This window comes from Oncorhynchus gorbuscha, linkage group LG15 (genome assembly GCF_021184085.1).
Source record: "Oncorhynchus gorbuscha isolate QuinsamMale2020 ecotype Even-year linkage group LG15, OgorEven_v1.0, whole genome shotgun sequence".
Classification (NCBI taxonomy): Eukaryota; Metazoa; Chordata; class Actinopteri; order Salmoniformes; family Salmonidae; genus Oncorhynchus; species Oncorhynchus gorbuscha.
The window spans coordinates 53,281,971-53,308,659 of record NC_060187.1 but is presented as its reverse complement, the minus strand read 5'-3'; the positions used below and the strand labels follow the sequence as shown (position 1 = coordinate 53,308,659).

Genomic DNA, 26,689 nt, shown 5'->3' with positions numbered 1-26,689 from the left:
AAAGCCACAGCTGTGTGTGTGTGTGTGTGTGTGTGTGTGTGTGTGTGTGTGTGTGTGTGTGTGTGTGTGTGTGTGTGTGTGTGTGTGTGTGTGTGTGTGTGTGTGTGTGTGTGTGTGTGTGTGTGTGTGTGTGTGTGTGTGTGTGTGTGTGTGTGTGTGTGTGTGTGTGTGTGTGCGCACGTATGTGTGTGTGTGTGTGTGTGTGTGTATGGTTGTTTCAGGAGACATGTTTTCTGTACCTAGATCTGCTCAGCACCTTTTCCATTTGTGCTTGTAGGAGATCAAATATGTCTTTACAATAGTGCAGGAGACTGATCGTGTGACTGACTGTGTGTACAGTATGTGTTTGTGGATGAATGTGTGTATATGTACAGTATGTGTATTTATGTGTGTGTGTGTGTGTGTGTGTGTGTGTATGTACATGTCTGTGTAGGTGTGGGTGGGTGGGTGCATATATATGTATATGTACAGTATGTGTATTTATGTGTGTGTGTGTGTGTGTGTGTGTGTGTGTGTGTGTGTGTGTGTGTGTGTGTGTGTGTGTGTGTGTGTGTGTGTGTGTGTGTGTGTGTGTGTGTGTGTGTGTGTGTGTGTGTGTGTGTGTGTGTGTGTGTGTGTGTGTGTGTGTGTGTGTGTGTGTGTGTGTGTGTGTGACTGAATATGCACGTGTGTATGAATGTGTGTGACTGAATGTGTGTGTATGCACGTGTGTTGCCTTGTAACAGTTCCTAGCTGCACTTGCAGGACTTGACGATCATGTTGGAGAGCTGCTCTATCTTGGGGGTCTTGCCGATGTAGTAGAGGATGGTGAGAGGTTCCAGATCCTGAGACACACAGCAGGGCGATGCTGACGCCTCCGGGTTGATGGTGTTGTACAGACCTAGCACCTGAAGCGAAGAATTACACACAGAGATCAAGTATGAGGCTTGATGTTGACAAAGGCAATGGTCTTTGACCAGTGCTGCTTGAAGCTATGAAAAAACAAAAAAGAGGAATGAGACGATCTACAGAATAACTCCACTGTCACAATGATCGCTACGCCACACTGCTACTCTCACCACTGCTCTACACTACCACTCTGACCTCTGCTGGCTCTAAACTGTGGATTATTTAACTTTTGACCCTTGACTTCTCACCTTGGAATGCTGGGTGTCAGCGCTCCATAGATAAGGACAGGCCCCGGCGCAGAAGTTAGCATTGTAACCCTTGGGCTCGTGGATCCACCGCCAGCCCAGATCCTTCTTGAAGTCGATGTAGAGCGACCGCAAGCAGCAGTTATCCTGGACATTTCTGCGTGTAGGAAGACAGAGAGAGTTAGGAGTGAGGGATGGATACGGTTCTGTGGGAGCCACAAGTGTGTGTGTGTTTGTATGTGTGTGTGGGTGTGTGTGTGTGTGTGGTTGTGTGTGTAAGAGAGTGAATACATGCATAGCTGTGAGCAGAGAGAGTTCTGCGATAAGAGCAATTGCCAAGTGTGTGTGTGTCACTGAGAGGGTGAGCTGCTGACAGAGAAGGTAACTATTTACTTGGTATGTAAAGTATCTATTAGGTGTGTGTGTGTATGTGTGTGTGTATGCGCACATGCTTGTGTGTGTGTTGAGTTCCCGACAGCAGAGTGGTGTCGGGGTCATGTGAGGATCAGTGGGGATCAGTATGGGTCAGTACCTGGAGCAGAAGGCAGCGTCCAGGGCTCGTTTGGAGCGGTGGCTCTTGTGCTGGGACTCCAGGCGGTAGGAGGGCAGCAGCATCATGAGCAGGTGTGGAGCCTGGGCGCTGTGGCGCCGTTTCCTATACACCTTCAGGTCTCCGCTGTGGTGGAAGCTGTCATCTATACCTGTCAATCACACACATACATATCATCAATATTCATCATGTTCATACAATGTCAAACAAATCAAGTTAGGGGAAATCAAGTGTGACATTTTAAAGTGGAAATGACACATTTAAAGAAAAACTTGAATACACTACAATTTGCATTTCCTGCTGTACAGGAATATTCTCTGTGACAACAGAGTGATCAAATTAAGATAGAACATCTGTGTAGGACCCATAGGGCTCTGGTCAAAAGAAGTGCACTATATAGTGACTTGTGTGCCACTTGGGATGCAACCAAAATGATCTGTACCAGTGAATCACACAAACTACATATCTGCTACTTACTACACTTCTTATTTACACTTGCCAAACACATTGTTGCATAACTATTCATGTCAGTTATCTACATATGAATAAAAGTCAAATACAATGTACTTATTTATCAATATACAGATATCTTTATTTGATCACTCTGTTGTCGCAGATCATTTACCTGTGCAGCAGGAAATGCAAACTGTAGTGTTAAAAAAGGCTTCTAAAGTTGGTAATTTCCACTTAAAAACGTCGGACTTAATTTTCCCAAATGAAAAATGTATCAACCCCTTCAAAACTGTCCATAATAATTCACATTTCCTGTTGCTGCAGGATTCTTTTCCTGCTGTGAGAAACTGGTCAAATTAAGATAGCATCTGTATACCTGTAGAGTAACACACATATACTGTCCAATACATACCTGCAAAGCGAGTTTCCAGCTCCTCACTCTTATTGGGGATGATGTAGTTGTTTGAGGGAACAAACGTGCAGCACGGACAGTGCAAGCTGATCTTGAATCCACTGTTTCTGTCTGGGGGGAAAAATAGACAGGATTGTTCATATACAACAGGCCAATGAGATTTCAGCACCATGTACTGTCTGATCAGTGATTCAGCTGTAGTATAGGAGGTCAAAACCTTTGTGTCCTACCTCTGTGAAGCAACCATTCACTGACTGCCTCTGTCACATCAAAAGACAGCCACTCCCCCTCCATGCGCGTGCGCACCACCTTGCTGTCGATGTAGCGCTGCGTCGGGGAAGCCAGGTCCTTGTGACTTAAAATCTGTGGAAACACATCAAGCGCACAACACAAGTCCTATGTATGAGAACAACCTGGAGGGAAATTCTTGTAAGTCCCAGAAGCCACTCCTGGTTGGTCCCCCCTGTCTCCCAGACTGCTCTCTCCCTGATCGATTGAGCAGGTCTAGGAGGAGCCGAGCTGGGCCGGAAACAGATGCCGGACAGAGCGTTGTTATTCTGCTGTCCTTCATAACCATGTATTTTTGTTGGCCATGCTCTCCTTAATGTGAAAAACACTGCTCCTCTACTCCACCACTGTCTGCTACACCACTGAGATCTACTGCTGCTACAGGGAAGCCTGACGAGAGAAGTGAGAGAGGGAGGGAGAGAGAGAGAGAGGCAGAGCGAGAGAAAAATGAAGTTGAGACCAGTCAGAATCTCTGAAAAGTAAGCCTACAGAGACTGTGGCCAATTGCTTACAAACCCTTGAGACGAGAGACAGACATGGGGGGCCCATCGACCTGGATGGTCACTTACTTCAACATATCTAGGCCCTAGCTATCTTTCCTCTAGGCCCTGGTTAGTCTTCACTAGGCCCTGGCGAGTGAACCATCTCAGGGCCCGATCACTCCTCCACAGTCATGGTAAAGAGAGAACCTTCCTAGTAGTTAATGTATAGTATCACTGTATCTCTGAAAAATACATAATTATGATAGGCTCAATTTCACTCTGTATCTGAATGTGTGTGGAACTACACACGTCGGCGTAAGGTTTTGGGTGTCCACTTCATGTACAGCACGACTTGAATGTATTACTGAAGGTTGTCAGTTGATCTCCTTGGAGAAACTCTCCCTGGTTGTACGGGCTCCATCCGTCCTCCCAAACACGCTTTCAACCGCCTGTGTCCGCGTGAGAAAATCCTTCATGTTGAGCTGTGTTTAGGCCATTCCGCTGACTGGACATAAACACCACCCCGGCCTGGGAATGGGCTGGTGCCGACGGTCCTACACCGTGTGGAGGCAGGAGACGCTGGGCTGGCTGGGCCGGTAGAGCATCCCTTTGGAGACTCAGCACCGGGGTCTAAATCACCGCTCTGCATTCCACACTCCTCTCTGTCGACGCACAAATAACACTGGACTGATCCAAGAGCCGCCTGGCTCCCGACACTACTGACTCACATTTCTAACAGGCCCACACTGAGCTTCATAATGTGTGTGTGTGTGCAGGCATGTACGTTCAAGTACGGCATATAGTAATTTAGTGGTAAGCATTATGTACTGGTGTGAAGTGGTAAAACTTGGGGGATTGAAACAAAGAATAGTATCTTCGTGGAATACCACCATATTGTTATTCATGCTATGTTAACTGTGCTAATAGAGACACTGTATGTATATAGTATGGAGTGGTTGAGTAAAGAATAAAGGAAAATACACACCATAACGTACATCAGCTGTGCACAGTAAATCACCTGCTGAGTGTCGATGAACGGTGGCGATTGAAAATGTAGAATCATCGGGAAATTGACAGAAAATGAAAGCTGTTGTTCTGTGGTCAGGGGTGATAAGATGGCCACTCACTGCTTTTAACCCTTCGCTAGCACGGTCTGTTTTGTCCTTAAGTGGAAATGACACTAGATGCAGCTCAGAGTGGTTCATCAACTAGGTTTTCATCCAATTGGCTAAAGATTTTCATGCAAATATTCTAAAATCTGCATAAAAACAACATGCACATTTTCCCACCAGAGATGTGTTTCCATAGAATGGACTTGTTGTGGATAAAAAAGCTGTGCGTGATGACATAGTGCACATAGTACCGAATAAATGCATTTTCAACTGATGGTTTTCTCACAAAAGATGTTGCGTTACATAGCGAGTGTGCCCACTCTGGTATTGACACATGCGCTCTAGCCAACGGCTCGCAGATACACTGCGGTTAGGCATATAGCCTACACGATGAGATTATTATGGACAAAAGAGCAAGATTATGTTTATTTGTCAAACGCCAAGCATCGATGATCATGTTACCAAAATAAGACCCTCGGTATTTATTGGAAAGGAGCATATTAAGGTCATCACATTGCACCTTCGCCAACCTGTGAAGTTCTTCTTCATTTATTTAATCTGTAACCTAATAAACGGCATGCTTTCCGGGACAAGTCGTAGTGGGAGGACCACACATCATGTCACCACATGACTCCAAGTTTACTTCCATATGATGGTTATTATAGCAATATTGGTGAATAAAAGCGTTTCCACCGACATTTCTCGCATAATTAATTATACTGACACAAAAAGATGCCAACTTGTCTAGTGTACTTTGTTTAGTCTATATTTGGTAAGTTTACCGACAAAATGTTCTGTTTCCATCAGGGTTGTCGGTACATTTTTTATCCAACATGTACAGTACTTCCCTAAAAGCATAAAAAGGTTGGAGTGGCGTCACTACAGACTTAGGTTCGAACCCAGGCTGTATCACAACCGGCCGTGATCGGGAGTCCCATAAGGCGACGCACAGCGTCGTCCGGGTTAAGGGAGGGTTTGGCCGGGGGGGGCCTTTACTTGGCTCAATGCGCTCTAGCGACTGCTTGTGGCGGGCCGGGCACCTGCAGGCTGACTTCAGATGTCAATTGAACGGAGTTTCCTCCGACTCATTGGTGCGTATGGTTTCCAGGTTAAGAGGGAGGGTGTTAAGAAGTGTGGTTTGGCGGGTGACGTTTCGGAGGACGCATGACTGGACCTTTGCCTCCCGAGCCCGTTGGGGAGTTGCAGCGATGAGACAAGATCGAAATTGAAGAGAAAAAAGGGGGTTAACATTTTCTTTTGAATAAAATAAATAAATAAATTAGATGGATGGAAACCTGGTTAGAGATGAGGACAGAAGGGAGGTTTACCTGGTACAGCTCAATCCTCTGTTCAGACACGCGGGCCTTGGTGTTCTGGAGGCGGAAGACGCGTAGCTCAGCCTTGACCAGGTTAGAGGCATTCTTCTCCATGGACGTCACGTCGAAGGTGAGCCGTCTGTAGTACGGGTTGTAGTGCGTGGGAGAGATGACATCTGAAACACAGGAAGGAGGACAGAGTTTAGCCACACGACTGACGATTGTGTTTGTGTGTGTGTAAAGACAAGACCAATCCAAATGTAATGGCTGACAGGGTGGAAATTCCTCCCTACTTTTTACTCTTCCCCAGTTTATTCACTCACTATGTTCAGCTGAGAGGTCATAAAAAGGCAAAATGACATCCACTCTAATCTTTGCTACTTCAAAGAACGGTCAAAGTATCACAGTTCCTCTATGAGAAACCACAGCAGTTATCAAAATGGCTCACACGCCAGATTAGAATTGATGCCATTCGCTCTCTTGCAATGTTACGGCACACACATCTCCCTGTCTCTCGAAAGGGTCACTTGGGGGTAATGCTGCAGTTCATATGGTTCCTATAGGAACCCGGTACTATGGTAACACTCACTGAATACTCCCGAACATGTGTGTAGCTCTGTGTAACTATCTGATACGGCATCTGCACAGTAGTACTGTAACACTCACACACAACTCAAAACCATGTGTGGTGGAAGCGTGTGTTTGACAGAAGCTTATACAGTGGAACCGGGTGACACACTTAACATTGACAACCCTGTGTGTAGTGGTGCGCCTGACAGCCGTGCTTGGGCGCACAAAGCAAAGCAACACACGTAATGCTGGGAACCATGTGTGCGGTGGTGTGTGTTTGACAGTTCCCTACACCACGGTGTATTAGAGGCCCGGAGCCTTAAATTGATGGCTGCAGCGTTAGGCAGAAGCCCAGGATTAGCCAGCCACCATGGATTGTTTAAAGAGAGTATACAACCGCAACGACCATCAAGACAGGAGGGAGAGAAGGGGGAGAGAAACTGCTTAGCAGTTAGTTGTACTTGGAGCCAGACCTAAATGGACAACTACAGACAAAACACCATTTATTTTACTCAACACTGAGATAAATTAGTTGAATTATAATAGCTTGCGTGTGTGTGCGGTTTGTATTCGTGTAAAACACAAAGCTGTGACAATGCTCTTGTGTCAGAGAGAGCATGGGTGAGGTGACTGTGACTAATGTGACCTTTGACCTTCTCAGTGAGATACCCACTCAGGTCTCTCACAGGCACCTACCAAATACCCGTCCCAGCGTCATATTTCAGAGCAGTTCCTGTCTTTAAAAAAAAATCAGTCTATCAATCTTTTTTCTCTCGCTCTTGTGTGTTGCGCCAGTGACCAATGGTCTGGGCGCGCCAACACTAACCCTGCTCTGTGTGACCAGAGAGTCAGATGAGCCAAGACTAACTACGCTCTTGCTCGCTTCCTTCCCATCCGTCAACAGAGAAAGTCACACTTCCAAGTCCCAATGGGCCAGCATAAGGCCGTGTGTAACTTCTACACAGCAGCGCTGCCTCATGAATGAGGCCGCTGTGCTTAAACACAACACTGGCCGCATTGACCGAGGGCACAGGAAATAGTGCAGCTGGACTAACCACAATGAACACACACTCGCCTAATGCACAGGTCTGGATATCCATTCGCACACATACAATCTATTTGCATACACTTCAAACAGACATACATACCCCACCAGACACGCCACAACGTGTTTCTTCATGGTACCGAAACCAAAAACAGATTTAATGCATTGCTCAGTTATGTATAGAGCCATGTCATCGTGGAATGCTCTTCCACCAGATGTTACTTAAGCAAAACGCAAGTTTAGCTTTAAAAAACGGATTTTTAAAAAATGCACTGTGCACCACAGCGACTCCTCTTTCTAAACATGTAATTTACCTGTACTGTATATAAGAATATGAATATGTATATATGAATTGTGTGTAAATAGTATTTTTTGTTGTCTCAACCTGTCTGTCCTATATAACTCTTATTTAATAAAAAAAGTATAATTTAATGTATCTTGTCCATAACTGTTCTGTACTTTGTTATGTATTTGTACATTTTATGTGGACCCCAGGAAGAGTAGCTGCTGCATGTACAGTAGCTAATGGGGATCCTAACAAACTAAACCAAACACACACACACACACAGCTACTGTATATCCGTTATATACACATGGAATGCTCTCTCACACACACAACTACTGCACAATAGGTCATTTTACTCAACAAAACATAAACAGTCAAGCAGACACACACAATACAGTAATGCATCGTCCCTCAAGCCGAGTCAGACCACGGTAACACTGATTTATAAGAACATGACACCAAAATGATCCACCACAACTGGCGCCGCTGTGGTCCGTCTGTGTGCATTGCACCTGGGCTCATTCAGGGAATTGAGACGCGAGGAGGCAGTGGTGATGTCACACACGGAACGGAACACACCAAGCCCAGGCTCATTGGGGGGGGGGGGGTGAGGGGGTTGGTTAGAGGGGCTGCACTATACTTTCATTAAGCAGACCAAGGCCTCCCTTCTACCCCCTTTCCACCCAGAGGGGAGCCTGATGTCACACGAGTGCTGTCACACACTGTGAATAGACAGCCCCCCTGATCCCTCTAATCATTCCCTTCATTACTCATCACCATGACATTACAGGCCAATGACAAAATAGTCGGGCATGTGCTGCTGGGAGAAAAAAATACTATCCTGCCCCCATGTATATTCAGAAGGCAAGCAATGATTGTCATGGACTTTTCAAAAATAAACAACAAGTACATAGTTATACTTCTTATCACATTTTTCAATCGGGCAAATCAGTGATGTGGCAAGTCACATTCAAGCAACCGAGGGAGGAAAAAAAACTGGGCTTATCTTTCAGGGATCACACTGTTTCATACTAACACACCATGATTTTCTTCCTGCGAGGGAAGGAAGAAACCTGCCCTGGGATACTTCAAACATCAGCTTATAACATTTATTCATAACAACCTTCGGAAACATACAGTGCCGGAAAATATTCAGACCCATTGACTTTCCCCCTCATTTTGTTATGTTTGGCATTATTCTAAAATGGATTAAATAAATAACAAATCATCAGAAATCTACACACAATAGCCCATAATGACAAAGCGAAAACAGGATTGTGTCGAGGCACAGATCTGGGGAAGGGTACCAAAAAATGTCTGCAGCATTGAAGGTCCCCAAAAACACAGTGGTCTCCATCATTCTTAAATGGAAGAAGTTTGGAACCACCAAGACCCTTCCTAGAGCCACCTGGCCAAACTGAGCAATCGGGGGAGAAGGACCTTGGTCAGGGAGGTGACAAAGAACCCGATGGCCACTCTGACAGAGCTCTAGAGTTCCTCTGTGGAGATGGGAGAACCTTCCAGAAGGACAACCATCTCTGTAGCACTCCACCAATTAGGCCTTTATGGTAGAGTGGCCAGACGGAAACCACTCCTCAGTAAATGGCACATGACAGCCCAATTGGAGTTTGCCAAAAGGCACCGTATAGACTCTCAAACCATGAGAATCAAGTTTATATGGTCTGATGAAACCAAGATTCAACTCTTGGTCCTGAATTCCAAGCGTCACGTCTGGAGGAAACCTTCCTACGGTGAAGCATGATGGTGGAGGCATCATGCTGTAGGGGTGTTTTTCAGCGTCAACGACTGGGAGACTAGTTCGGATTGAGGCAAAGATACCGACACAAAGTACAGAGCGATCCTTGATGAAAACCTTCTCCAGAGTGCTCAGGACCTCAGACTGGGGTGAAGATTCACCTTCCAGCAGGATAACGACCCTAAGCACACAAACAAGACAACGCAGGAGTGGCTTCGGGACAAGTCTCTGAATGTCCTTGAGTGGCCAAACAGAGCCCGGACTTGACCCAGATAGAACATCTCTGGAGAGACCTGAAAATAGCTGTGCAGCAACGCTCCCCATCCAACCTGACAAAGCTTGAGAATATCTGCAGCGAAGAATGGGGAAAAATTCCCAAATACAGGTGCGCCAAGCTTGTAGCGTCATACCCAAGAAGAATCGAGGCTGTGTTTGCTGCCAAAGGTGATTCAAGTACTGAGCAAAGGGTCTGAATACTTATGTAAATGTGATATTATTATTTATTTATTTTCTTCTAAAAAAAACACGTTTTTGCTTTGTCATTATGAGGTATTGTATGTAGATTGATGAGTGGGGAAAAAAAAACAATTCAATACATTTTAGAATAAGGCTATAAACTAATAAAATGTGGAGAAAGTCAAGGGTTCTGAATACTTTCCGAAGGCACTGTATATACGTGTTCACCGAACATCTCATTCCAAAATCATGGGCTTTAATACGCTCTCCTCACAAGTAGAGTCTTATAGAGAAGTGGTTCCCAAACTCTGGCGTCGGCAGAGGGGTCGCGGGGGTCCACCCCCTCTCACAATATACAGCTCTGCAAAAAATGAAGAGACCACTGCAAAATGACCCGTTTCTCTGGTTTTACTATTTATAGGTATGCGTTTGGGTAAAATGAACATTTCTGTTTCATTCTATAAACTACTGACAACATTTCTCCCAAATTCCCCCCCAAAATATGGTCATTTAGATCATTTACTTGCATAAAATGACAACTGGTCAAATTAACAAAAAAAAAAGATGCAGCGTTGTCAGACCTCAAATAATGCAAAGAAAATATGTTGACTAGCGTTTATCTTGGGGGAATTACATTAAATATGCATCTTTCCCACGGCTCCAGAGCCGAGACGACTGTGAACTGCTCAATGTCTGCTGTGCTGTTATCTAAACAGCAGAGTCACAGGGACCTGTGCCAACCAATGCAACTCCTCCCAGGGTCCTTCACTACTCACACTGTCACTGACCCTACACACACTTCCTGCACCCTGGCTCCACCCCCTTGCTTCTTGTCCCCAGAGCGGTTCCAGTACTGCAGCCAGCATCATCTTTATCTTTTAATGCACTCCAGACATGCAGGTTTTATACATTACACCGTGGTGTGTGTGTGTGTGTGTGTGTGTGTGTGTGTGTGTGTGTGTGTGTGTGTGTGTGTGTGTGTGTGTGTGTGTGTGTGTGTGTGTGTGTGTGTGTGTGTGTGTGTGTGTGTGTGTGTGTGTGTGTGTGTTGCCAAAACTCTCTCAGTTTATACTGTAATGACACTAAAACTGCCCTTAATTGCAGACTGTTTGTCAAATGGTGATGTTTCAAACTGTGTCTGGCTTATACATTACAGAGCGACATTAAGGAGAGGTTGATTCTTTTTTAATTTTTACATGAAAGGACCTTTATGGTGCTTGGCACAGGTCAGTGAAACACCTGAAGTGGGCAAACATTTGACCTTCGAGAAAGGAAAAAACGATTTAAGGCCGAACTGTTTCATTTGGAGTTAGTCTGTGCTGGTTTCGGCTGAGCCCACTGCTCCGGCAGCACTTGACTTTGACTCCTTTTGCTAATGGTCAGCCAATAAAAATGTCTGCACAGTTTTTACTTAGGATCTACACACAATGTTAAAATCTCATTCAACAAGCTCTTTCGTCTCCTTATCTGAAGACAACTTGATTTTTCCTGCCTTCACTGCCTGATAATAAACAGTGCAAATCATTGAGAAACAGCTGAAGAGTGCCTACAAAAGTTTAAAATACCTAACTCACAAGGTTCTGCTCTGGAGAAAACTTGCCTGGTCCCAGATCTGTGTGGGCTGTCTTGCCAATGATCATTGTCATGCCAAACATTTAGCATGACAACAACCAGAAGTTAGCTATACAGCACAAGCAGATCTGGGACCAGGCTAAAAACTGTGGTTTCAATAAAAACCTGTGATACTAGCACAGGCTATTAGGATTTCATAACAACACCTGCAAGTGTTTTTGCAGATAAATTGGCATGGTGCATGCAAACACAGTCACACACACACAGTCACACACGGGGATATTATAGGGTGTTTTGTGTAATATTAAAACATTTGAGTTGCTTGGAGACCTTTATGGCATAACATGTGGCTTTAATAAAATGTGACATTAAGTGGTATATATTTTACGAGGAGACATTCATTTTCTTTATTGTTGGAATGGTCCTACAAGCCACGAATTACCAGGAAAATATCAAAATGTTTGTTCAAATTTCCCAAAAGTCTGATTTATTACTTTGTAAAACTACTGGATGCAACTGTTTGCTGCCTCAGAGTCATTTTCACCATTTGAAAATGGAAATTGAGACCAAATATTGGTTTGCAGGGCCGAGATACCGGGACAGACCAAAGGGGAAATTATTTGACCTACTTTGGAGCATTTCTGACTTCTTTAAGACATGCTCTCAGATTCCCCAGGCTTACTCTATGGACAGACAGCCTGCTCTCTCACACACACACACACACTGGACCGGAAAGTGGTACCGATGCACCATGTCTTGAACCAACAGGACACTGAATAGCTTCTACCAGGAGTAGCCATAAGACTACTAAATAGTTAACCAAATAGCTACCTGGACTATCTCAGGACTTTACAGTGCGACCATTTACTCACATATGTGCCCAAACATTTTTCTGTGCGACCTATAATTTGTTATTTATTTGCCTTAAATATTTATCATTGTGCTACAACAGTTCTTTGTGTCCACCTACATTCTTCCACTTTGGCGCACACGTGCTCCTTGTAAAAAAATATATAAAAAAATCAGCATAGAGTATCTGCATTATCTGCAGTATCTGCATTTGACCCTCTTTGCAGTAACTCTTTTGACTCATCAAATACGCTGCTGCTGTTACTGTTCATTATCTATCCTGTTGCCTAGTCATTTCACCCCTACCGATATGTACATACAGTTCATTCAGAAAGTATTCAGACCACTTGACTTTTTGAAAAAATGTTGTTCCGTTACAGCCTTATTCTAAAATGTTTTATTTCCCCCTCATCAATCTACACACAATACCCAAAACGTATTACAAAGAAAAAACAGAAATATCACACCCTTTACTCAGTACTTTGTTGAAGCACCTTTGACAGCAATTACAGCCCTGAGTCTTCTTGGATATGACGCTACAAGCCTTGCACACCAGTATTTGTGGAGTTTCTCCCATTTTTCTCTGCAGATCCTCTCAAGCTGTGTCAGGTTGGATGGGGAGCGCCACTGAAATGATATTTTTAGGTCTCCCCAGAGATGTTCGATCAGGTTCAAGTCTGGGCTCTGGCTGGGCCACTCAAGGACATTCAGCGACTTGTCCCGAAGCCACTCCTGTCGTTTATCCAGTTGGAAGGTGAATCTTCACCCCAGTCTGAGGTCCTAAGCGCTCAGGAGCAGGTTTTCATCACAGATCTCTCTGTGCTCCGTCCATCTTTCCCTCGATCATGACTAGTCTCCCAGTCCCTGCCACTGAAAAACATCCCCAAAGCATGATGCTGCCACAACCATACTTCACCTTGGGAATGGGGCCAGACTTTCTCTAGACATGATGCTTGCGATTCAGGCCAAAGAGTTCAATCTTGGTTTCATCAGACCAGAGATTCTTGTTTCTCATGGTCTGAGATTCCATTAGATGCCTTTTGGCAAACTCCAAGCGGGCTGTAATGTACCTTTTATTGAGGAGTGGCTTCCGCAGAGGAACCTTGGAGCTCTGTCAGAGTGACCATCGGGTTCTTGGTCACCTCCCTGACCAAGACCCATCACCCCCGATTGCTCAGTTTGGCTGGGTGGCTCTAGGAAGAGTCCTGGTGGTTCCAAACTTCTTCCAATTAAGAATGATGGAGGCTACTTTGTTCTTGGGGATCTTCAATACTGCAGACATTTTTTGGTACCCTTCCCCAGATCTGTGCCTCGACACAATCCTGTCTTGGAGCTCTACGAACAATTCCTCATGGCTTGGTTAAAACATGATCTAAAAACCTGCTTTTTGCTTTGTCATTATGGGCTATTGTGTATAGATTGATGAGGAAAATGTTTGATTTAATCCATTTTAGAATAAGGCAGTAACGTAACAAAATGTGTAAAAAGGGAAGTGGTCTAAATACTTTCCGAATGCACTGTATCTACCGCAATTACCTCGTACACCTTCGGTACTGGTGCTCGGTGTATATAGTCAAGTTGTTGTTACTCATTGTGTATTTATTCCTTGTGTTATTATTTATTCTATATTTTTCTCTTTGGATTGTTGGGGAGGGCCCGTGAGTAACCATTTCACTGTTAGTCTACACCTGCTGTTTACCAAGCATGTGACAAATAAAACGTTATTTGAGACGAGGAGACGTGGAGAGGAGAGAGCGAAGATAGAAGGGAGGAATGCAAAGGTGAGCGGGAGAGAGAGGGAGAGACAGATCCTGTGTGGAATCAAGACGACCATCTAAGGATAAAAAAGAAAAGGCATGAGCAATGACAACGGAGAGAAATATTTGTCAAGAAAAGGTCACGGAGAGGTCGAGGAAAGGTGAGAGGAGAGGTAAAGTCGACTGGCTGAGAAAGTCATACTTGACAGATGGAATAAGAGAACAACGAGACAGCGATAAAGAGAGAAGTCGAGAAGGAAACAGGGACAGACAGACAGGAGATCACAGAGGACAGAGTGGGGGGAGAGTGAGAGTAAAGGGGGAAAAAAGACGACAGAAATTGAGAGAGAGAGAGAGAGAGAGAGAGAGAGAGAGAGAGAGAGAGAGAATGTGAGACGGAAGAGAGCTCCCGCCTGTCTCGTTCCCTGCAGACGCCTCCACCCAGCCACTCACCTGCCAATAGCAAATTGAAAACAACTCTGCACATAATCCCTGGGAACTAAAAATACCCGGTGCTTTGAAGCCCCTTCCACGAAGGCCTGTCAGTCTCCAAAGGCCTCTTTCCCAGCAACAGACCAACACACACACACAGAAATGTATATACACACATACACAGAAACACACACACAGAGAGAGAGAGAGAGAGAGAGAGAGAGAGAGAGAGAGAGAGAGAGAGAGAGAGAGAGAGAGAGAGAGAGAGAGAGAGAGAGAGAGAGAGAGAGAGAGAGAGAGAGAGAGAGAGAGAGGGACTCAGATGAGAGGGGTTTTTGGGCTTCAGCCACCAGTCAGACACATGGTCCCTCTCCACTGTTGCTGTATGGCAACCAGAAAACAAGCAAACTAGGCAGCAGCATAACAGAGCAGCGATGGAGAAAGATGAGGAGAGATAGTGGAAGAGAGATATATAGAGAAAGAGGGAAGGAGAGAGAGATACCTTATGGCGGTGTGTGTGTTTGTGTTTAAATGTGTGTGTGTATGAGAGAGAGAGAGAGAGAGAGAGAGAGAGAGAGAGAGAGAGAGAGAGAGAGAGAGAGAGAGAGAGAGAGAGAGAGAGAGAGAGAGAGAGAGAGAGAGAGAGAGAGAGAGAGAGAGCGAGCGAGCGAGGGCGAGCAAGAAAGCGAGGGTGTGCATGCATGCTGGGTAGCAGTGGCCTGGTCCAAACTCAGTGGGAGAATACCTCACCTCATTAATCGCTGAATACATAAACCTTCGGAACACTATGACACACACTGAAATACACCATCCTCGGCTCGATGATTGCGTAACATTACAAACCGCAATCACACATTCAACAGTCCCATAAAACGTGCCTCTCCGCAGGACACATTCACTAAACTGCCCTCCACTAACAGCAGCACTAGCTCTCACTCCCTTCTATTACTCTCATGTGTTAGAGTATCATCTCACACGGGAACCTGTCCCATGGTTGTAAACAATACCAAAAGTCGGAGAAACAGTTGTTATTCTTTTGCTTACTCTTTCTCCGGTTCTTTTTCTTCTTTTTAAAAATCTTTCCCTCGGTTATGCAATGCTGCTTGGCCCACGGTTGTCCTCCAGTTCAAATGGCAGCAGCGTCCAGGTCTTGCGTAAGTTTAGCGGAGGATCGAGCCCCATTCTCAACAACAATCCCACAGCGCTGCCGATGCTGATACCTCCTGGCTCTCTGTCCCTCTCTCTCTCTCCTTCTCCCTCTCAACGAACACAAATGAGACATCAACAGGGTGCAACAACAGCAGAGAAACTGACACCGACAAAAGACCTACTGCAGATACCTCAGTCAAAGAACCACACAACACCAAAGCTACATGGCATTATGATTACATATCAAACACAGTTTCATTATGATAGAACTCAGCTCCATGACACAGCAACAACATAGACAGGATTACGTATCACAGCCATATACCTGAAACAGGGATACAGGGGAAACACATCGACTATAGTAGTTGCTTTCGGACAATATCCCTTCAAGACTGATGCGCAATTGCTTGAAGTACAGTGGCACCAAACGCAGGAAAATCACTGTCCCTTGAAACAGCTTGGTCAAAGTCAGATGCAGCTAATAATAGTGGCAAACACAGCGTGAGCGTGAGGCTTTGTCTCACCCACAAATAGTTCAAACGGGCCCGCTCTCCACAGTGTGTTTGTCTTCCTGTTTGGCTGTTTGTATGTACAGCCCTCTCCTCACGAATCAGCAACACACGCACGAACGCACATACGGACACATGCGCCACAAGACCAATGGTATTTACAGAAGTTTAGGGGAGATAGGCAAGAGTGTTCACTTAAACTAACTAAACACAATCCATCACACACGTCGAGCCACACCAGGCTCAACACACTGAGCTAACACATTCGAACACACAAACACCGGCAGTCAAACACAAACTAACAAAGATGCTGATATTATAGAAAAGGCCCAATGGAGTCAAAAACTAGAAATGCCTGTACTTCGTATTTCTGCACTATGAGGGAATAATACTGTGAAAAAAGTGCAAATGACGATAACGCTCTTTTAGTGTAAGAGCTGTTCAAAAGACCGCCTGAAATGTCAGCCTGTTTTGGTGGGATGGAGTTTTGACCTGCCTGGTGACATCACCAGGTGTTAAATGAGTTAATAGACCAATAAGAAAGAGAGTTCCAAACCTCTCTGTCAATAACAGCTTGTTTTCCACCCTCCCCACTCAGACCACTCCCAGACAGTCCTAGAGAAGATCTTGCTTGAGAAATTGATCTTTGCTAAGAAGCTATTTTTGTTTCTTTTGAACCATTTTAATTTAAACCAATCTTGTTACCCAAACATGATTTGATAATGAGATAAAAACAACTGCATTGGACCTTCCATACTGCACGCACACACACAGGACACAAGCACATACAGTACCAGTAAAACGTTTGGACACACCTACTCATTCTTTATGTTTACAATTGTCTACATTGTAGAATAGTAGTGAAGACATCAAAACTATGAAATAAGACATATGGAATCATGTAGTAACCAAACAAGTGTTAACCCAATCAAAATATATTTTATATTTTAGACTCTTCAAACCAGCCACCCTTTGCCTTGATGACACACTCTTGGCATTCTCTCAACCAGATTCATGAGATAGTCACCTGGAATGTATTTAAATTAACAGTTGTGACTTGTTAAAACTTAATTTATGGAATTTATTTCCTTCTTAATGTGTTTGAGCCAATCAGTTGTGTTGTATCAATGTGGGGGTGGTATACAGAAGATACAAATAAAGAAAAACCTTTGAATGAGTAGGTGTGTCCAAACTGTTGACTGGTATTGTACGTGCTTGGATGCACGCAAGTACACATGTAACACTAACACGGGCGGACACACACACATGCATGTACACACCATTAAATCTTAATTACAAGCAGTGCTATTCATTAATGTGCACTTGTATTTAAGTCCTATGTAAGTCTGACACTCTCTGCTTCCCATAACACACGTGACACCTCCTTCCTGCAGACAGTTTGAAAAGCTGATTTAGAAGTCATTCTGTAACTAAAACACTTGACACATACACACTGAGCTTTTCTTTTATAGTGACCCTCCGCAAACTCTCAACCGGAAGAATGTCTCTGCACAGTGCTGGGCTAGCTAGCTCACCTTAGGAGAGTTATATTATGAAGAACAAAAAACTGCACAAAAGCAAAGTAACAAATAAAAATGTAATTAAATTTTATTTCTCATATGCTTTGCAGACAACAGGTGTAGACTAAGTGAAATGCTTACTTTACGGGCCATTCCAACATTTTATTACGTTACAGAATTATCTGAAAATGGATTAAATTGTTTTTTTCCCCCACTCATCTATCTACACACAATATCTCATAATGACAGAGCAAAAACAGTACTTTGTTGAAGCACCTTTGGCAGAGATTACAGTCTCAAGTCTTCTTGGGTATGATGCTACAAACTTGGCACACCTGTATTTGGGGAGTTTCTCACATTCTTCTCTGCAGATCCTCTCAAGCTCTGTCAGGTTGGATGGGGAGCATCGCTGCACAGCTATCCGCAGATCTCTCCAGAGATGTTCGATCGGGATCAAGTCCGGGTTCTGGCTGGGCCACTCAAGGACATTCAGAGACTTGTCCCAAAGCCACTCCTGTGTTGTCTTGGCTGTGTACTTAGGGTTGTTGTCCTGTTGGAAGGTGAACCTTCGCCCCAGTCTGAGGTCCTGAGTGCTCTGGAGCAGGATTTCATCAAGGATCTCTCTGTATTTTGCTCCGTTCAGCTTACGCTCGATCCTGACTAGTCTAGCAGTCCCTTTAGCTGAAAAACATCTCCACAGCAGGGTGCTGCCACCACCATGCTTCACCGTAGGTATGGTGCCAGGTTTCCTCCCAGATGTGATGCTTGGCATTCAGGCCAAAGAGTTCTATTTTGGTTTCATCAGACCAGAGAATCTTGTTTCTCATGATCTGAGAGTCCTTCAGGTGGCTTTTGGAAAACTGTCATGTGTCATGTGTCAGGCTGTCATGTGCCTTTTACTGAGGAGTGGCTTACGCCTGGCCACTCTACCATAAAGGCCTGATTGGTGGAACGCGGCAGAGATGGGAGAATCTTCTAGAAGGACAGCCATCTCCACAGAGCAGACGAACTCTGTCAGAGTGACCATCGGGTTCTTGGTCACCTCCCTGACTAAGCCCTTCTCTCCCGATTGCTCAGTTTGGCCGGGCGGACAGCTCTAGGGGAGTCTGGTTCCAAACTTCTTCCATTGTAGAATGATGTAGGCCACTATGTTCTTGGGGAAGTTTAATACAGCAGAAAATGCAGGATTGTGCCTCAACACAACCCTGTCTCGGAGCTCTACAGACAATTCCTTCGGCCTCATATGCCTTGGTTTTTGCTCTGACATGCACTTTCAACTATGGGACCTTAAATAGACAGGTGTGGGACCTTAAATAGACAGGTGTATGCCTTTCCAAGTCATGTCCATTCAATTGAATTTAGCACAGGTGAACTCCAATCAAGTTGTAGAAACATCTCAAGGATGCACCTGAGTTCAATTTGTCTCATAGCAAAGGGTCTGAATACTTAGATAAATAAGGTATTTCTGTTTATTTTTAATATATTTGCAACAACAACAAAAATGCACCTGTTTTCACTTCGTCATTATGGTGTATTGTGTGTAGATTGATGAGGGTGGGGGGAAGGGGGGATATTCAATACATTTTAGAATAAGGCTGTAACCTAATAAAACGTGGGAAAAGGGGGTCTGAATACATTCCGAATGCACTGTACATATAAAGTAGGTAGGGATAAAGACAACAGGATAGATAATAAAACAGTAGCAGAAGTGTATGTGATGAGTCAAAAGAGTTGGTGGAAAAAGGGTCAATGCAGATAGTCCGGGTAGCTATTGGTTAACTTACTTACTATTTAGCAGTCTTATGGCTTGGGGGTAGAAGCTGTTCAGGGTCCTGTTGGTTCTAGATTGGTTTATTTAGTTGGTTTTATTCATCAGCATCATAGCTTGTCAGAGATTAGCAACATGGACATTGTTCTATCACATTCATGTTCAATTAATTTACCTTAGTAGAGCTGTTACAGCACAAACAAAGTGTTACTTAACTATACTAAACTACAGCGTATAACAAGGAGGCTTTATGAGCAAACAGCACCGAAGCACTCCAAATCTAAAGTGATTCAAACTTGCCATAATGCCTTTTATTTCAACCATGTAAAGTTGAATGTTCAGAACCTGTTCGAAGTGTAATGTGTTATCGAAAGGCTAGGTAATTAGTGCTCCGTTGAATTGTCATTACTAGATAAAGGCAGAAACAACATGCGGTCTCTATTTACATTGGTACAACAGGTAGATGCTTTCCACTCACTGTGTTAGCTCCTTAACAGCTGACTTCTGTTAAAACACTGAAATGTTTGCCCAACGTCTCATAAATTGGAAATATGTCAAGTGATTTGCTGCAAGTAAAATATATCAATGTCTAATGCATTGAGTGTAGTTTAGATAGTGTAGTCCAATTTACGATTTACGACACTATGTACAATGTACGCTTCTATTCTACAATGTACATTTCCAAAGTTAACATTCATGTAAATGCTTTAGACATGCTATACATAGTTTTATACAAACACTCCCAGTGATATGACTAAAATCATGGGAGTAGTAGGCGGCTCTGAATGAGGATTGCACTTCTATATTGAACAAAAACATAAATACAACATGTAAAGTGTTGGTCCCATGTTTCATGAGCTGAAATAAAAGATTCTAGAAATGTTCCATACGCACAAAGAGTGCATTTCTCTCAAATTTTTGGCAGAAATCTCTTTACATTCCTGTTAGTGAGCATTTCTCTTTTGCCAAAATAATCCCTCCACCTGACAGTTGTGGCATATCAAGAAGCTGATTAAACAATCATTACACAGGTGCACCTTGTGCTGGGGACAATAAAAGGCCGCTCTAAAATGTACATTTTTGTCACACAACACAATAACACAAATGTCTCGTGTTTTGAGGGAGGGTGCAATTGGCATCCTGACTGCAGGAATGCCCACCAAAGCTGTTTCCAGAGAATGTCATGTTAATTTCTCTACCATAAGCCACAACCAATGTGATTTTAGAGTATTTGGCAGTACGTCCAACCGGCCTCAACCGCAGACCAAGTGTAACCAGGCCAGCCCAGAACCGCTACACCCGGCTTCTTCACCTGCGAGATCGACTGAGGAGTATTCATGTCTGTAATAAAGCCCTTTTTCTGTAATAATTCTGATTGGCTGGGCCTGGCTCCCCAGTGGGTGGCTGTGCCCTTGCCCAAGTCATGTGAAATCCATAGATTAGGACCTAATGAATTTGTTTCAATTGACTGATTTCCTCATATGTACTCATATTACTGTAATTCAGTAACATCGTTGAAATTGTTGCATGGTGTGTTAATATTTTTGTTCAGTATATAATGAGCAGAATGTTCTATATTCAAGTATAGCTGTAACAGTTTGCATTGTAAAGTTGTTACTTATTTCTGTGGTGTAAAGTACTTAAGTAAAAACTACTTTAAAGTTTTTTGGGGGGTATATATGACTACTTTTACTTCACTACATTCCTAAAGAAAATAATATATTTTTTACTCCATACATTTTCCCTGAAACCCAAAAGTACTCATTACATTTTCAATGCTTATCAGGACTGGAAAATGGTCAAATGCACGCATTTATCCTCCCTACTGCCTCTGATCTGGCGGATTCACTAAGAACAAATGCTAATTATGCCTAGTTAGGTATATTTTTCAATTACATTTACTTTTGATACTTAAGTATACTTAAAACCAAATACTTTTAGGGAAAGGTGATACCTAGTTAGTTGTACAACTGAATGCATTCAACTGAAATGTGTCCTCCTAATCCCTTTTACTCAAGTAGTATTTTACTGGGTGACTTTCAATTGAGTTATTTTCTCTTAAGGAAACTTTACTTTTACTCAAGTATGACAATTTGCACTTTGCCCTCCACTGCTAAATATCAACCAACCAGCATTCCTGTCTTATCACAAGGACAAGACCGCATAGGTGATGCTACTCTCGCGATGCCACCTTTCTAAGTCTAGGCTATAATGCTTTCTCCTCTCCAACTATTATCATAGTCGAGAAAGGTTTGCACATGAAAGACAAGTCCGAATGAATGTGCTGCTAAATTACGAGGCTATTAGCTTAACCCCTGCCTTTGAACGATGCTGTGTACATGACATCGTCTAAATCCCATTTTATAAAAGCAAGCAACACATATAGTTTAAACATACATACACAAATCATAAAGACAGCGTAGTGTAATACACAAACCATGTGCCACAGTAAAGGGAATGGCAAAACTATCCCCCAACAGACAGACACACACACTGTGTTCCTGGAAGCCTCTAGTCCACAGGAGAGCTATAACACACTGGAGACATACAATAACTTAGAGAGTAGGCAGGGCTATGCTAAACAAGCATTTATGTATAGGGCAATGAGGGCATGCTAACAGGCCAATGTTGTATCAGCGTGTACAGTCCATTATGAACGAGACTAATGCAGCATCATGAGAGACTGTCCCATGACATAGCCTAGGTGACAAGATTGAAAAAGGCGCAGCAAGCACACACAGGCAATGCATGCAGAATGCACACACACATACGAGATTGGGAAAGGGGGGGTGGGGGTGAGAGAAGGCAAACATGGGAAGAGTTTAATTGGGGGCCAACGAGTATCAATGAGGGGCAAAAATTAGTGGGGAGATGAGAAAGAGAGAGGACGAGATTGGGATGAGGGAAGGATAGGTTCTCTTACTACCGACCACTCCACTCCACAGCCCAGCAACAGTGGGTCTCCAGCTGGAATTGCCCATGGAGCAAGTGGCAGAGCAGAGCCCAGGGTAGCATTCAGTATTATATGTACAATGCCTGCTTGCTGGTTTAAATAGTGCACTGTGGGCCATGTCAGGCTTCTCTTTCTGCCCCCACTACGCCCTCCCCATCTCCCCCCTGCTCCGGCCGACTCCTCCCCTCCACAGCCCATCCTCGCCCCCTTTTAGTTCGAGTTAGTGCCGTGGTGCCCTGCAGTGCTGCCTCTGAGGACTTCCTGGCACCCTACCAAATAAGGTTGACACCCTTGTGTGTTTGTGTGTCTGTGTGCATTATTAGCTGGCAAAGACATTCACACTTTGACACTGGATGACACACACACACAGTCAACTGTTAAAAAAAGAGCCACCTGTATCGTCTTTGGCTGTGCACTATGGGACTAACAACTGGTGGTTTGACTCCCTCTCCCTCTCTCACGTCTCTCTCTTTGTCATCTTTCCTCCCAGGAGCTAGAGTGGAGCAGTGTCAGAAGTGAAAAGCAAAAAGGATAAAAATAAAATAAATAATCTGTCTTTTTTTCTCTGGATGTTGACTCAGGATTATTTATACCCTATAAATGCCTTCCTGACTGTGCTTGGCACATTGCCTGATCTATTCATATTTAGGGTATTTATACAACAGGCAGGGCCAAGGATAATATTTAATGCAAAATATACTTTGGGGCATATAAAATATCTCTTAATCAATTTTTCCGCCATGCCGTGTACTCACATTTGATCTGGAGGAGAAAAATATATTACAGAATAAATGGCACAATAGCAGTGTTTAATAGTATTATTGTGTTTAGACAACCATAACTTTGAAAATATGAATGACTATGTAAAAATGTAGTTATTAACACAGTGGTTTAGTACTTGAAAGCAGTGAGGGGGTTAAAAAAAGTAGGTAATTGCAAAGACTCTGGGAGCCCAGGGTTAGCAGTCCCAGACCCCTATTAATCCAATTTGGGAGTGTAGGTCACACAAAACACACACACACACCATTTTCTCAATATCACACACACACACCATTTTCTCAATATCACCCTCTGCCTCCGGAGATGAAAGGAATAAAACTTGATATCTCAAACCTGTTCTGACAATATATTAGATTGCCCTGCTCTTAGTGCTATATAGCAGTCAGAGAAAACAGGAATTCAGAGGCGTCCACTGAGAATAAGAAGTTATCACTGATATCATCCACTCTTTCAATGTGATATAAATACTCATAGGCCTCTGTGTTAATGAGTCATTTGCCATTGGTGCTCACCCTGTCCCTATCTACACAGCAGCTCTAGGCTGGAGAGACTCAGGCAAGGACAAGCTGAATCAACATAAAATTAGTGTTCAGTTAAAAATTTACTCACATACGCAATACAAGGTACTCCTTCTTTAGAGTGAGATGGGGAGGGGGGGGGGTGTCTTAGATCAGTGTTTCATTGCCGTCTGCTTCTACTACCTCATAACTATGCAATAACACATTGTCAAGCCGGTGCCGGGAGTCAAGCCTAGAAGGAAATAGATCCCCCTACTCTCACGAGAAGTTCATGTCAGGCAACTTTTTTCGATGATCGCTCTAGCAGCACAGGCCCGCATCATCATTGTTTTACCTGTCTGGATGCATCAGTGCCAGGAATAGGTTATATCGTTTCCACAAACACACATGATGACATACATAAAGGGAATGGCGATTTTTGAAAACTTTGCAGATAATACTACCCACTGGGCAAAAACGTCTCCACGTCATTTCAACCCAAAAACTCAGTGGAAAACTGCAGTCATCCAACTTTTAACCTAAATCTAATGACATGGTGACATGTTTTGTTGATTTCACTTTAGTTGACAACAACCAAATGTAGGTCAAAACTATACATTGAACTGACTTCTGTGCCCAGTGGGTAATTACCGATTATTGGACCTTTTAAAATTAGGCGTTTAACCATAACCATTACACATGAGCGCAGGCGCTCTGGCACGTATTCAGACGCGCACACAAACACACACACTTACTCTCAGAGGGGTAGAGGGGTTGCATGTCGATTTTGTGAACCTCTTTTGCATAGTACTCCTCCTCGCTTCGTTGGCGCTCACACGTTGCTGCCCGTTCGTTGGCTTTCTCCTGCAACAGGTCCCTCGTGCTGTTATAGATGGCGATGATATCCCGCGACACCTCCTCGGGTTTGGGGTATGTCTCCGGGGGGCTCGTGAGCTTCAGCTTGCTCAGTATCTGTCCCCGGATGGCTTCTATGCGCTTTTTCATAAACTGATCCATGTCCAGCGTACTGCATGTAGACAAACTGACGGCCACAGTGGCTAAATCCAAGGTCAGGAGAAGACTTAAAACGCAGTAGTTCATTGTGAACTCTAAAAGTAGACTACAGCAGCGTCTTGAAATCTTGACAAAAAACGATAAAGCGGCCTTGGAAAGGGAATTTAGATATAACAGAAAGGCAATATAAACATGAAAAAATGCCAAAATATTGGATTTTATTACCACTAAATATAGGCCTACACACTTAACTACTTGTAGCCTAAATATTGGGAAACGTGGTAGTTTTGTGATCCCAGTTTCAGCACAGTATTTCAAAATGTACCTGGAAATCCATTTAACAACCATGGAAGGGAAACAATCTGTAAAATCCGTTATACGGGGAGCAGACAGCAGCAGTAGGCTATGTATATTACCAATCACTTCACAATAAACGCATACTAAACGCGCGTAAAGTTACAATTGTCCAAACAAAAAGACCGAATTGTGGCCATCAAATGGCAATGAAAGTTTAATACAAAAACCTTCAAGTAAAACAAACTACAACCAGCTAGCTCGCTATCTCCAGTTGTACAGAACAGACGTGTAGCCTGTGGGTTAGCGCACACCTCCACCGCATCAGAGCGCTGCGAGCTTTCCAACTGTGGCCAGTACCGCGCTCAGCACAAGTCCGTCTTTGATTTCTCTATCTCAAGATCAAGATGGGCTTCGCTGAGCTGTTGCATCGCGGTTCTTGACAGAATAACATACGACAGTGCAAAAAATCAACCCGTTCTGGTACTCGCAAGGTGTCGTCTCGAGAAGATATAACCTATTAAAAGTTTTTATAACGCATGTGTTGGGTCAATATAAATGGAGTAAGTGCGGGATTTAAAAAATATATAAAGTATGGCAAGTACGTTGAAGTATAAAGATAATTCCTTTTAATACAATGGTAAACCGTTGACGCGTTCCTCCATCCCTTCTTGCTGAAAATCGGTCCACAAGAGCTGATGTTGCCAGTGGCACAACAGCATGCGGCCGGTTGTAGAGGGATATTTATAAGACTTACTTAACCACGTGCTCCCCCTTCTTCAAATTGATGTTGTGGTCATCACTTTCAGACCGGGGGACTCCTTCAACTTCAGGTTACGAGACGATTTATTGTTAACGAGTGTTTAGTGTGCCCATCCGGACAGTGCAGCCGGTAATGTCCCTGCGCGCAACCACGGGGTCCTAACGCCAGATGGTTAATTTGGCGTCCACTAGCTAAATAACCATATCCACAAATCCGGTGTAAAACATACACTTATTTTGTTACCGCATTACGCAATGGACAAAGTAGGCCAGAGAAATATGTATGATTCGAGTTGGGATGGCTCTACTAAATAAACATATTTCAGATGAAAACTCCGAAATTACAAGATCATGCAATTTAGCTTTCTGAGAAATGATATGAACTGGATAAATAAATGATATAGGCCGATTTGATTTGTGGGCTCTGGGTAAGCCTGTTCCTTTCTCATTCCTCCTTAATAACACGACAGAAGTTGGCAAGAATACTGCTTCACATAGGTTTAAATAACTTAAATAAAAACGACATCACTACTGAAGGTGTTCTTTTTTAAACCCTTTATGCAGCTCTTAAATGGGGGATGTTTAGAATGGTTCTCCCCTGGGTCTTTGTTAGGGAGTGGTACACTACAGCTCTCTCTTCATCCCTGCACCTATCTTAGGGGGACTGTACCGTGTCAGCCATGAGAGTCCATGGACATTCCCGCCTCCACTCGATTTATCTATGTTCTTGTATTCTCACTCCCACAGTCATAATGCACCAGTCATTGATTTACATTTACACTCCCAAGAAAATCCCACTGTTTTCATCCTTTGCCAAGGCTTTTTTTCCTGCCTCTGCTCAAACCTCCCTCTCTCACCCTGCCCCCACACCTCCAACACCACTCCACCCAAACCAAAGCCTGCAATTCATCAGCTGTGACAGGCTCTCAGAAACTCTCTCAGAGCCCAGCCTTACTGGTGTAAACCAGATGTCA

The 26,689-nt window shown here is 43.7% G+C and overlaps 1 protein-coding gene across 1 annotated transcript; it reads right to left on the bottom strand.

Moving 5' to 3' along the window:
• Window positions 1–605: 605 nt before the first annotated feature.
• On the bottom strand, window positions 606–25,697 carry LOC123998211 (transforming growth factor beta-2 proprotein-like). Its single transcript, XM_046303241.1, has 7 exons — window positions 24,401–25,697; window positions 5,759–5,922; window positions 2,779–2,911; window positions 2,549–2,659; window positions 1,666–1,834; window positions 1,137–1,290; window positions 606–887 (listed from the first exon to the last, which is right to left on the bottom strand). Exons 1-7 carry the CDS (start codon window positions 25,005–25,007, stop codon window positions 729–731), a joined length of 1,497 nt encoding a protein of 498 aa, XP_046159197.1. The 5' UTR covers window positions 25,008–25,697; the 3' UTR covers window positions 606–728.
• Window positions 25,698–26,689: the final 992 nt, after the last annotated feature.